This window comes from Ochotona princeps, chromosome 27, assembly GCF_030435755.1.
Source record: "Ochotona princeps isolate mOchPri1 chromosome 27, mOchPri1.hap1, whole genome shotgun sequence".
Classification (NCBI taxonomy): domain Eukaryota; kingdom Metazoa; phylum Chordata; class Mammalia; order Lagomorpha; family Ochotonidae; genus Ochotona; species Ochotona princeps.
This window is the reverse complement of record NC_080858.1, coordinates 1,348,164-1,361,814: the sequence shown is the minus strand read 5'-3', so window position 1 is coordinate 1,361,814 and position 13,651 is coordinate 1,348,164. Positions and strand designations below refer to the sequence as shown.

Here is a 13,651-nt window from a genome sequence, read left to right as displayed (position 1 = left end):
ATTCTAAGTGCTTTCGGAAGCCACAGGCAGTCCAGTGAGCAGAACGCTGCATTGTAGGTAGAGCAGGTGCCGAAGCCTGAGCCCCTGGTCCGTGCTGAGGTGAAGGGCGTCCAGCCTCCAGGGCGCTGGCCAGACCCACTGCTGCGGGAGCCCTGTTCTGCCTTGGGTCCTCCCTACACCAGGTCCCCATGGCATCGCTCCTTCCTGCTACGCGGAGGGGTGGTTCTGTGAGCTGTACTTTCTCCTTTCCTGCTCTCCGTTCCTCCTCTCCTCCTCTCGAATCCAGTCCAGGTTTCCCCACCGCCAGGCACCCCCTCCTCCCGCCCCGCCCCACCCCTCCTGCCCGCCGCCGCGGTGGGCCCGGTGCCTCGCCAGCCCAGCTCTCGGCCGCGCGGGCCTGGATCGCCCAGTCCGGGGGGCTCCAGTCCGGATCTCGCCGCCACTCGGCTCGGAGTACGAGGCCCAGCCGCTGGGCGGCGGCGGCGGCGGCGGCTGACGAGGCTCCCCTCGGCCGCCACTCCAGCCCGGGGTCGGCGGGGAGGGAGCCCAGGAGGACAATGCACCCGGCGCTCGGTCACCCTCGCCCGCTCTCGTCCTCTCCAGGCGCCTTCCCGCCGCCGCCGCCGCCGCCGCCGCCGCCCGCCGCCCGGCTGCAGCCCCTCTTCTTCCGTGGAGGGTCGCCCCGAGGCCTGGGCGTTTCGGGCGACAGCGGCAGCAGCAGCCCCAGCCCCAGTCCCAGCCGCGGGGGCGGCCGGCGCTGCGGGGGCGACTTAGGGAGCGGCGGCGGCGGCGGCAGCAGCAGTGGCACCGGCGCGGGGCGGGAAGACGACGACGAGAGCATCAGTCTTAGCAAGCCGCTGGTGGCGGCCGCCGCGCCCGGGGGACCCTCGGCGCCAGGGGACGCCGCGCCCGCCGCCTTCTCTTCGTCGGTCGCCACCTGCTCTTCCGCGTCCACACCCGCCTCCTCCTGCGACATGACGGCCGGCGACTTCGGCGGGGGCGCCGCGGTCAGGACCGTCGGGGGGCCTGGGGGCCGCTCGGCCGGGGGCGCGGGGGGCGCGGGGCCCGGCGGCGGCGGCGCCTGCTGCTGCCCGTGCTGCTGCTGCTGCTGCGGCCACCCGGCCCCGGCCGGCCGCCGAGGAGGGCGCCACGGGTGCACCTTGGGGTCCAGGTGCCGCTGGGGCTACCAAGCGCTGTCCGTGGTGCTGCTGCTGGCGCAGGGCGGGCTGCTGGACCTGTACCTCATCGCTGTCACCGACCTGTACTGGTGCTCCTGGATCGCCACGGACCTGGTGGTGGTGGTGGGCTGGGCCATCTTCTTCGCTAAAAACAGCCGGGGCCGTCGGGGCAGTGCGGCGAGCGGCGCGTATGGCCACCCCCAGCACCAGCACCACCACGCCGCGCCGCCCCTGCACCTGCCCACCGCCGCCTCGGGCGCCTCAGCCGGAGCCGCGAGCGGAGCCAAGACGCGCGGCGGCCGCGGAGCTGTCGGCGGCCCCTCTGGCGGCCCAGGACCCGCGGCGGTGGCGGGCGAGTTCGCCTTCGCCTATCTGGCCTGGCTTATCTACTCCATCGCCTTCACTCCCAAGGTAGTGCTCATTCTGGGCACATCCATCCTGGACCTCATCGAGCTGCGCGCGCCCTTCGGCACCACGGGCTTTCGCCTCACCATGGCACTGTCGGTACCCCTCCTCTATAGCTTGGTGCGGGCCATCAGCGAGGCGGGAGCCCACGCGGGCTCGGCGGGGCCCCTGCTGCTGCAGCCCCAGCAGCACCGCGCGGCCGGCTGCTTCCTGGGCACCTGCCTGGACTTGCTCGACAGCTTCACCCTGGTGGAGCTGACGCTGGAAGGCCGCGTGCCGTTGCCCGCACATCTGCGCTACCTGCTGCTTGCGGTCTACTTCCTCACCCTCGCCTCACCGGTGCTCTGGCTGTACGAGCTCAACGCCGCGGGCGTCCCGTCGCGGGCTCACACTTCTGGGGCGGGCGGCTGCAGCCGTCTCCTGCGCCTGCTGGGGGGCTGCTTGGTGGACGTGCCCCTGCTGGCGCTGCGTTGCCTCCTGGTGGTGAGCCACCAGCAGCCGCTCTCGGTCTTCATGCTGAAGAACCTCTTCTTCCTTGGCTGCCGCGGCCTGGAGGCCCTGGAGGGTTGCTGGGACCACCGGGGCGAGGCCTTTCCGAGTCAGGGCAGAGGGGGCTACTGCGCTCCTCCGTCTGCCCCTCTGCCGCTGCCTCCCGGAGGCTCCCAGCTGGGCCACTGCATCTCAGAGAATGATGGCGGTCCCCATGGCTATGTAAACACCCTGGCTGTAGCTCCCCAGAATTGAGAGGGCGAAGGGCAGAAGGCTTGTTTCGGGGGGCTGGGAAACTCCCACGCACCTCGTCCTGCAACATGTCCCCCTCCCCAGTCGTGATCTGGCACTCTTTGAAGAGGAGACTGGGTCTAGGAGCCAAGGCTGCAGTCGGTGGTGCTGGAGTGGGGTGCCCTCCTAACCTCCAGGGGGTTGCGTCACCTCTGGTTCCGCACTCCCGCACGCTCCACCCTCACCCCCTTCCCCTGTGAGGGGAAATGGAGCAAAGGGGTGCCCAGGCAAGGAAGGGTGCTTGGAAGTGCCAGCTCATCTTAGGCTGTGGAGAGAGCCCAACGACCCAGAATCCAACCCCTCCACCCCAGGTGTCTGTTCAGGGAGTGCCTGCTTACAGCTCCGCCCTCTTGTTCAGTCTGTCCCCTTAGCAGGCACCCCTTGGGGATCTGGGGAAACCTTGCCCTTCCTCCCCACACAGATCCCAGCTGCCTCCTACTTGCCTGAATTTGTGACCGCGACTTCCCAGGAAGAGCTGGGTCCTGGGACTGCCACGTTGCTCTCTGACAAGGGAGAAGCTCACCCTGGATCCTGCTCACTCTTCACTCCTCTCTTCTCAGTTCTGGGGAAGAAGGGATTTGTGTTCTGAGGACCAAACTGCACCCTTTCTTGGGTGAATGGCATTTCTACCTCTGTGTTTTCAACTTTTGTTTCATCATGCATTGATGCTGCTTACAAAAAAAAAAAAAAAAAAAAGACAAAATATTTAGAAGTTGTCTTCGACACAGCTGCTGGGTCCCGTTGCAGCCGGGTGCCGGCGTGAGTACAGGGTCTGTGGAGTCGCAGCCATTGTCTTGCCCTCCTTTGCTTCCCCCCTCAGTCCTGCACGTTTCGTCATAGGGTGCTTTGGTGCTGGCTGAGAAAGACCTTGGATTTGAGCTACTGCTGTGTTGGGGCTCCTGGATGGATGTGAAGTTGGGCCTCCCGTACACCCACAGGGACAGAAGACTCAATTCCTCTTGGAAGCTTGATGTCAACCACAAAGGGTGGTAGTGGCTCTGCTTCCAGTGAGGGTCTCACTGGGAAAAAAAAGGCAGGCTTGGAGCCCACCTTCCCCTACAATGGTTCTCCCGTTGAGGACCCAGGGGCTGCCTCACCTGGAATCCTGATGTATGAAGTGAGGGTACCAAGGATGCAAGAAGCCAGACAGGAACAAAGCTGGGACAGTCTCACTTTCTTCCACCCTCTTGAGAATGGTTGGGGGTCTGGCATTGTGGTGTAACGAGCTAAGGTCCTGTTGCAATGCCAGCATCCCATATGGGTGCTGATTTGAGTCTACTTCTTATCCAGCTACCTGCTAATACATCTGGGAAAGCAGTGTTTGGGTCCCGGCACACATGTGGGAGACCTGGAAGAAGCTCCTGGCTCCTGGCTTCCACCTGGCCCAGCCCTAGCCATTGTGACCATCTGAGGGGTGAATCAATGGAAGAAAAAATCTCTCTCTCTCTCTCTCTCTGTAAGTCTGCTTTTCAAATAAATAAATCATCTAAAAAAGAGAGAGAATGGGTGGGAGGTGACACTTGCAAGAATTTTTGGTTTTCTTCTCTCTTCTGCTTGGGAAGCTTTCTGTAGTATAATAAACGGGCAGAGGTGCCAGAAGACATGGGTTCCAGTTCTGCCCTTGTCACTCAATGGCTTTGAGTGACAAGTTTTTCCTTTCTTGCACTCAGTTTTGTTGTATTTAGAATCTAGGCATTGGACGAGTGCTCTTGAAACTCTTCAACTCCAGCATTCTTGGAGTTTCTGGCTCTTGAAGGCCCTGGTCACAGTGGCCCCTGCGAGGGTGGACAGAAGAGGAACCATCAGAGGGTCCACTGCAGAGCGCTCTCTGCCTCTGCCTTGGGTATGTCTGAAGCCCTGGGGAGAGGGGCAGCCGGGTCGGGCTGCAATCGCAGGGCTGTTACTGTTGCCCTGTATCTGCCTTCTACAGGGGAGGGGAGTGACTTCAGGCTCGTGGGCTGAAGATCTCCGTGGAGAGAGACACCAGAGGGGCTAGTGGCATGGCCAGGGTTCTCCCGTGGGTCCCTGCCAGTGAGGGGGAAGCAATGGGGAAAAAGCACTGGCATGGGCCGTGTGCCCTTGCTCTTCCGGGGCCCTGGACCTGCTCAGTCTCAGCCTGCTTGGGTGGAGTTGGCAGTGGATTGGCTTTTCCCTCTGCCTTCCCACCTTCCCCTCCTGATTGCTTTTTGCTTCCTTTGACTAGACCCAGGGATCTGGGTGGGGACCAACAGCTGCTCCCTGTGTCCCCGTGTGCTTATTTTTCTTCTTTGCTCTGTTTCTCTGCTACCTAACCTCAGTGATTGAATGCACCTTGTGTCTGAGCCATGGCTGGCCTAGCTAGCCCCAACCTGCTCCTTTGTTCACTGCTGAGTGACCGATGCCCCTCAGCACTGCGGGCCTGGCTGGAAGGGTGCCTAACTGCCACTCCCCAGAGTGGGTGGTGTTCAGCGACTTGGGGACTGGTTCCACAGAGGCCAGGCCTGGGCATCCTCCTCCATTTAGCACAGGTGCTTTGTACTCGGAGGGTCGGTTCACTCTTGTACTTTTCTTGAACCTCTTCAATCGTCTTCCTCACCTCATTCACAAGAAAGGACTGATTTTCCTGGCTTCCTGGGGCATCTCTATTGCAAGGGTCGACCCTGAGATGTTCTCAGTGTCCTGCCAGCCCACAGCACCCATCTCCTGAGGGCTGGGCCAACAGCACAGCTCGCGGAGGGAGCCATGGGTCCAGACTCTCAACCTGCTCGCTGCTGACACGTGAGCGACTAAGGGGCTTCCTCTGAGTCTCTAGATCCCTACCTGCTTAAGCGTGAAGGGACTGCCTCTAATGACGGCTCTGTTCTTATGGGCCCTGGTTCTAAGCCTGTGGGTGTTTCTGGAAGGGAACTTGCTGGCACAGAGAGTCCTGAAGGAGGCGGGAAGTGTCACCTCACTAGCATTTGTCGAGATGTTTCCCTTTCTCTTTTTAAAATAAAACCAGACTCTGTTCTGAAAATAAAATAGTTTTTAAAAAGCCTTAAGATGTGTGACAAGCTTCCTGTGTGGTTGGAAGATCTTTCCTGCCCTGGTTGCTATGCTGAACTCTGAAATGCTGCTGTGATGTGTGGCATAACTAGTTCATGGGCTGATGCTAATGCGAGGAGAACCTGTGGCTGTCTGCTCCTTCCCAGCAGCAAAGCTCCTTGGGGGACACAGGGCTGCAGCGTGGAGCGGGGCTTTCTGTAGATGTGTTTAACTCGGGGGTACCCGGTCACCCCAACTTCTCTCCAAACAGGACAGGCTTAGGAGAGTAATTTCAGAAGCCGTGGTACTCCTCTCTTCCTCTTGTGCCAGCCAGAAGCATGGGTTCTTATTTCCAAATGAGAAACATGTGAGTGTTGGCCTTTTGTTTTTTAAAAACTTCAGTTTTGTTTTAATTTTTTTTTTAAATATAGTTTGTTGGTTTCATTGTTGTTTAAAACACGCAGGCTAACCTAGTCAGTCCATACATGAAAAGGTACTTCATCGAACAACCAGGTCTGAGAACGCATGAATATTTCTGTGATCATGTCTGTGGTAATTCTCTATGCTTTCCCATTGAACTGTCTCTAACAATTGCACAAAGTCCCATTGTTCCTTCTGTCCCCGTTATAGTACAGTGGGGAGGAGGAAGGCAAACATTTCCAGCGGTGTCTTCTCATCAGTGGGAGATCCGTGCATTCAAGGTCTGGTGCCACTGGCAGCCATGCCAGCCTCGATGAGAGTACCACTGTTCCTCACCACGGACAGCAAGTTGCAAGGGACCCGAAATGACACATGTTCCTTTGGGATCCTGAGAAGTGCTGCCTGCCGTCCCAGGCCTTCATCTGTAAGCTCCTCCACCCAATGCAACAGGAGCAACTGCTCCCATGGGTTGAGGTGCAAGTCTTTAGGGACCCACCTCCAGACTCTGCCTTGGTCTTGGATTTCCCACAGTGCTCCCTGGTCGACGTTGGCCTTCCAACTGTGGTTTCATCCAACTCTGCCTCTACCTGGCTGCATGCCCTCCAATGTCATCCCAGTCACTGCCACAGCCAGAGATGAACTACAGCCTCAGCCTTACGGGTTTGAAACCAAAACACTATTTACTTGAAAGGTAAAGAGAATGGAGACAGCTATGCGAAGAGCGGGCTTCAACCACTCCCATAGTTGGTGCTGGGCTATGCTAGGTTTTCATCCTGGAGGCAACAGCCTGGGACCCACCAAGATGCTCATTAGCCAAAAGTTGCAATCAGGGCCAGGGCTGGAACTCAAACCCAGGCTCTCTGATGTGGGATGGAGCATCTGAAGCAGTATGATAGCCCCTGCATCTAACATGAGGGAGACTGAGTAAGTCAAAGACGAAATACTGGGTCTACACCAAAATAAAATCATATGAAAATAATTCAGAAAGGTCATGGAAGAAACAGGCATTTGGCTTAGTGGCTAAAAAACTCATGAGACACTAGTGTTGGAGTACATTGATCATTCTAATAGTATGCAGGATTTATACACAATATAATTCCAGACTATTATAAGATCGCATCTTGCACTTCCCTGCTAGACTGTATCTAACGCTGATGAGTGCAAGAACCAGAGCTGGGGGTGGACTAGACTGGACAAGGCAGCAACATCTGTCAGCATATGTGAAGGATGGGTTTGGGAGCAGGTTAGGTTGAGCTAAGTGATGGTACCCATAGGCCTATATGAGAACTGGATGGGACACGGGCTGGGCTGGGCTAAGCTGCAGCAGAGACTGGCATGGACAAAAACTGGGGCTGGAGGTGGGCCTGGTGGGGTTGTTGAGAGTCGCTCTGACTAGGCCACTGCTGGAAATATTTGCTGGTGTATGTGAGGACTGGGTCTGTGGTGGGCTGGCTAGGTTGGGCCACAGGACCTGTTGTTTTGCATGAGATATGAGGCTGGGTGGAACTTACCAGGCGGCTTCATCCACTGGTATGTATTTTGGCTGGTGCAGGTGACAGACAGCACCTGACCCTGCACTGACTGGTGCACATGGAGTCAAAAATGAAAGTCACCCCAGAGGAGGTTTCTTGGGGGAACTCCCCGACTAGAATGTTGGACTCAGACCCTGGCTACAGGAAAATAACAGGATGCGTGGTCCAACCTTGGAGTGCATGTGTCAGGATTGCTGATGCCTGTACAGTGAGCAGCATGCACAGATGCACATGGGGGACATGACAGCCAGCTCAGCTAGGCCAGTAGGGGACGTCAACTGCCTGGTCAGAGGATGGAAAGCAGAACAGACTGGACAATTATCTTGGTCAAGCTTTGCAGCATGTTCCTGGGCGTGTGGCTGTATGAAGTGAACTTGGTCAACCAGTGGACCTTGAAAATATTTTCTCATTCTTAGAGCAACGAAACCAATGATTTCTCAGAACGGTCCAGACCATTCAAGTAACCCCCTTGGAACACTCTACCCCACATTGGGGCCTCTAAAAGTCAACAAATGACCACCCCCTATCCCTGGCTAATGTAGCTTGACAGCAAGGAATACCTACCTTCCCCTCCTCTCCTGCAGACACAAGAGAGAATTAAAAACCATGAACCATATGTCCCACCCACCTTCCTCCAAACCTGACCCTCCCCACCTTAATCAGAAGCCCACATGGGTGTTAATCCCTAACTATGTCGATAATATTTAAACTTTTTTTTTTAAAAGTTCATGTTTTTATTTCTTCCTAAATCATGTAAAATAAGATGCCTCCCCTGACCAAGTATCATGAATCTCTGTGAGTTAGGCATGCTGGCAGTCTCAGATTTGGGTTAGCACAGTGGGTGGTACTCCGCAAGAGGTACAGTGGGGGTTCAATGGTGTTGGGCTATGTGGGCCCAGGCAAGCCCTGGACTTCAGGTGGGCCTATCCTTAGAGTGGAGGCTGGCTCCAGAAGGAGTGAGACAGTACATACTGCACTTAAGCATGAGAGATGTTAGCTTTACAACAGCTCATCCCGCCTCACAACTACGACACGGATGAAGTGGCTTGGAACCCAGGTCTGTCTGCCTCCGAGATCTGCACCAGTCTCAGCAAGTCTTCAGACTTTAGCTCCTGGCTGGCTCCATGCTCCACCCCATGAAAGCTCTGTACATCAAGCTACCAAGCCAGGGCTGGGTTTTACATTTTGTGTGAGTCCATAGAGGAGCTGAACTACGCCAGCCCTCTCTGGTACACCTACCGCACGGCATCCGCATGGAGGGGCCCAGCCCTCTACACCTTCGTTTTCCTGTTTGTGGTCTGGACCTCTGCTTAGGTTACTCCACTACCTTCTTCCTCTCCAGTTAGAAAACGGGGAGGACCCAGTAGACAAGTTTCTACTAAGGGGTTCATAACCAAGGAGGGTGCTTCTCCTAGGAGAGTCGTCTAGATAGCAGGGCTGCGGAGGCATGCTGGACTTTCTGGCAGACTTTCATCATTAAAGCAGGGTGGACGCTGTGGCAGAGTGGGTTGAGCCATCCTTTGGGATACTTCCATCCTACATCCAAGTGCCTGTGACCAACTCCTGCCTCTACTTCCAATCCAGCCTCCTACCAATATGAATGGGGGGCATCAGAGGATGGCTCAGGGGCTTTGGTTCTTGCCACCCATTTGGAAGACTCCAGGGTGGAGTTCTTGGCTTCTAGCTTTGGCCTGGCCCAGCCCTGGAAGTTTAGGAATTTGGGGTATTACACAGTGTATGGAAATTCTCTCTTCTTTCTTTCCCCTGTCACTTCAAATAAAGAAAAAACTCTTAAGGAAAAAAGAAGTCACAAGATGGGGACCACGATGCTTCACCAAGAAGGGCTGGCTCCATTGGGCCTACATGGTCAGGACAAGAGCATGGATCCAGTGCCAGGATCTGGGGGAGACCGGGGAGAGGCCAAATCCAGGAAGACACCCCCCGGGACATGGGGCACCTTGCACAGGAAGCCATGCAGCTCAGCAGCTTCTACTTGTGAGTTAGGAGCATTGCTCTTGTCTGACACAATCTGTAAGATCTGTGCTGTTGCACTTTTTCAATCCATGCTCACTGGGTTTGTTTACTCAGTCAACACATGCATTGAACTCCCACTGTCTGCAGTATAGAAAGCATACTGGTCTCCGCCTGCGGGGCGGAGAGAAGATGGAGTTGGAAGAGGACGAGCCCGAGGCGAAGCGGAGGCCGCTCCATTGTGTGGAGTTCGCTGCCGTGGCGAGCTGCGACGTGGCCGTGGCAAAGTGCTACCTGGCCGAGGACGACTGGGAGATGGAAAAGGCGCTGGACTCCTACTTCGAGCGGCCGGCAGAGGAGAGCGCCTCGCAGAGCCGCCCGGTGGAGCCCGCGGCCTGCGTTGACCTCACCAATGAAGAAACAAGTGACTCCATTAGTTCTAAAACCAGCTGTCCCAGACCACTGCGCAGGAAGATGGCAGCATGTTCTCTCTCATTACCTGGAACATTGATGGATTGGATCTAAACCACCTGCAAGAGAGGGCTCCGGGAGTGTGTTCCTAGCTAGCTTTGTACAGCCCAGATGTGATATTTCTACAGGAAGTAATCCCACCGTATTGCAGCTACCTAAAGAAGCGAGCAAGTAATTATGAAATTATTGCAGGTAATGAAGAAGGATATTTCACAGCTATAATGTTGAAGAAATCCAGAGTGAAATTAAAAAGCCAAGAGATAATTCCTTTTCCAAATACCAAAATGATGAGGAACCTTTTGTGTGTGCAAGTGAGTTTGTCCGGGAATGAGCTTTACCTTACGACCTCACATTTGGAGAGCGCCAGGGGCCATGCCATGGAACGAATTAATCAGTTCAAAGTGGTCCTACAGAAAATCCAGGAGGCTCCAAAATCAGCTACTGTTATATTTGCAGGAGATACAAATTTAAGGGATCAAGAAGTTACCAAATGTGGTGGTTTACCCAACAACATCTTGGATGTCTGGGAGTTTCCGGGCAAACCTAAGCATTGCCAGCATACATGGGACACCCGAGTGAACTCTAATCTGGGTATAGCTGCTCCTTGCAAGCTGCGTTTTGATTGGATATTCTTCAGAGCAGCAGCAGCAGACGAGGGCCACATTATTCCCCGAAGTTTGGACCTCCTTGGGTTGGAAAAACTGGACTGTGGTAGATTTCCTAGTGATCACTGGGGCCTTCTGCGCAACTTGGATGTCATATTTTAAAAGGCTGTACAGCTAGGAGTTTTAAGATTTTGCAAATGTAATTTTGCAAAGGCAATTTTGACATATTGAGAAATTGAGATACTGGATCATTGTTATGGGTGAAAAACTAAAGCTTACTTTTGTGAGTTGTATCTTCAGAATTGAGAGTTGAATATTTTCTAAAGCATGCCTATATTCAGAACATGAGGCATTTAAATTACAGGACACAAAGCCAGTTGGAGCTTTTACCAGCGCTCAAAGCTGCTAACCTAGCAGAATTCTAAGCGGGGCCTCATTGCCTGGGGGCTAACCTTTGTAGCTTTTTTTCTTAATCAGGCACCAAAATAATAGTATTTTAAATACATCTTAAAAATGAATTTGAATTAAAAAGAGGTTACCGAGTTTTGGAACTGGATGTTAGTTAAAGTCTGCAAACTCTGATCCTCTGAAATGTCCGCCAACAACTGATCCGTCATCTCCAAATGTTTCTGTCAGCTGACTCTGCAGGATTTATCAGCTGGAGGGGTACCCTTATGATCTAAATCCCCAAGGCTCTTTTCTAGTTTATGTTGATAATTATATTGCTCACAGAGGCAAAGTTCGATTTGATAATTAAAACCAGCTTAATTAAAATCAGTTTAGTTTTTTTTTCTACGAGAAAAATAAATGTTGCAAGAAATAGAAAAAAAAAGAAAAAGAAAGAAAGCATATTGGAGCAGACACAGGTGAGAGCAACAACAGAGACTGGGTGAGCAGTGCCCAGGGTTTGTGGCCTGCTCTGCCCTGGAGCAGCTTGCAGTGTTCCTCTTGGCTCAGAGATAGACACCAGGGAGTCTCAGGGCTCCTGGCAAGGGGCAGCAGCAGGAGGCAACATGGGGACCTACAGGTGGCTGATGCGCTTTGAGCCTGTCCTGGGTGTAGGAAATCACCTGTTTGTCACACGGATTTTGATTGCTTCTATTGAGACTCAGCTGAGGTTAGTGCTCCTGCTGCACCCATTTCAGACATGAGCAACCTGAGACCGAGAGATGACGACCTCATTGAAGTTAGCTGGCAGGGCTAGGATGGCAGCCTGCAGGCAGCTACCTTCTGTTTGTCAAGCACCTCTACCAACACACTTGACCTAAGGCACACGCGGCCTGGCACTCTTGGGACTTTGTGTTTAGGGGTTCCTAGCCAGCAGCTGCTTTCAGATAGCACTAGAGGACAGGACCTGGCACTTCCCTGATTTGCTTAGGGGAGAACTCCAACTACAGATACCAAATACTGCTAAATGAATCTACCCTCTGTGTTGTCGGTACAGCTCCTTCTGCCTCACACCCTGATCAATTTTTAGAGATATTCAGGAAGGAAATAGAATCCCTCACACCCTTACATTCAAGGGTCCCAGCTCAAGCTGCTGAATGGCTGGTTAGCAACTGAACAGAACCCCATTTCAAACTTCAGCACCTTGAAGACTGTCTTAAAACAAAAAGAGAAACTAGGCTTGAACCAAGCAAGGCATCAAGCATTACCTGGTCGTCATCTAATTATTCACGCTTCTCCTTGTAGTAAGCTGAGCTCAGAGAGTCATGGGAGCCAACACAGACGCTGAAAACTTGCCTGGTGGCCGTGTGAGTGGCTCTGGGTGCTGGTGGCAAGCTGACGCTGCCTATTTTGGGCCCACCCTGAACCATCTCTACTGCACTGCCCAGGGGTCAGAGAGGTAGTGAGTAACAGGAAACTGAAGGCTGTCTGTCCTCGGAGAGGCTCATCTGGGAGGAGCAGGGTTTGCTTGGCTGTGGCTCACAGCAGCACAAGGCTAAGGCATGGCTTATTCTCAGAGGCTCTTCAGCTCTTGGCATTTGGTGGCAGACCCCAGGGACAGGGTGTTGGAGTTCCTGGTACTCATGGTGGGCAAATATCAGCATAAGACTGAGGGCCATGGGGGAGGGAGAGGAAGACAGGAAGAATGTTCCAGAAATAGCTAAGAAGCCCCAGAGAAGTCTGGGATTCTGTTAGCATGACTCTGCCCAGCATGGGCAGACACCTATCGGAGTCACCTCGGGCTAGCTCGGATGTGCTGGGGTCGTCTGGGGCTGAGGCAAGTCCTACAACTGACAGGGCAGGGGGCTACTGAACTTCATGATCACAGGGAGTGACAGAACGCCGTTATCCTGGAGAGACACGGGGTACAGTGGACAAAGCCGACAGAGGGCATCTATGGGTGTAGCCTCCAGGCTGGCATAGTCGGAGTTCGAGGTTTTGAGGGGGGGGACTGGAATCGCAGGCAGTGCTTTGGGGTCTCTGCTGTCAGGCAGTACGCAGGCTCCAGCAAGGGAAAAGACCAGCTGCCAGGCAGCACTGTGGGCACTTCAGCTTGTCACAGTGGAGTAGGCATCCTGTCCCACTGCACTCAGGTCCTGGGTGACTGGGGAAGACAGTGGAGTGGTTGGGCGAGTGTTCCCTTCCCTGTCTTCCTCACCTGGTCACTGGAAAAGGCCTCACTGTTCAAAAAGAACAGGACCAACTGGGACTTGGTGCCTCCCCACCCAACACCCGGAAATTCTCACCACAGCAGGACATTTATGCGGTCCCTCATGGGAAGTTCCTTCACACACACACACACACACACACACCCCAGTAACACTGCTTTCCCAGCATACTTCAGCATCCTCTTGCTGAAGCTGGCAAGTTAAGACTTATGAGCTGTGGAGAACACAGCATGCTGGAACACCGACAGAGAGAAACCTTGTCTACTCCAATACGGCACATTGGGAACAACTTCCCCAAATGCTTAGCCTTTGCATCTCTCCCCATGCCTCCCTTTAAAAAAAATGTATTTATCTGAAAGGCAGAGTTATATGACAGACAGAGAGATGCCTTCCCCCTGCTGGTTCACTTCCTAAATGGCTATAACAGCCAGGCTAAAGCAGGAGTCAGAGGCTTCTGCCAGGCCTCTCTGTGGGTGCAGGGGCCCAGCCACTTGGGCCATCCTCTGCTGCTTTCCCAGGCATATTAATGAGGAGCTGGATCATGAATGGAGCAGCCAGGACACGAACCAGTGCCAACATAGCATTGCTACAGGTGGAGGCTTAATTTGCAGAGCCGGCACTGGACTTCACTTTGAAGAGCAAGTGGCACACTTGCCCTGCCCCCTAGGAGA

General features: G+C 54.4%; 1 protein-coding gene and 1 pseudogene across 1 annotated transcript; both read left to right on the top strand.

Moving 5' to 3' along the window:
- The first annotated feature begins 557 nt into the window (after positions 1–557).
- TMEM121B (transmembrane protein 121B) lies at positions 558–2,327 on the top strand. The gene has a single exon (XM_036497389.2). It carries the CDS (start codon positions 558–560, stop codon positions 2,325–2,327), a length of 1,770 nt encoding a protein of 589 aa, XP_036353282.2.
- Positions 2,328–9,463: 7,136 nt separating this feature from the next.
- LOC101536099 (tyrosyl-DNA phosphodiesterase 2-like) lies at positions 9,464–10,899 on the top strand (annotated as a pseudogene).
- Positions 10,900–13,651: the final 2,752 nt, after the last annotated feature.

Bases quoted from the DNA above. Each gene is read 5' to 3' on its own strand.
- TMEM121B (XM_036497389.2), top strand. From the start codon at position 558: ATGCACCCGGCGCTCGGTCACCCTCGCCCGCTCTCGTCCTCTCCAGGC.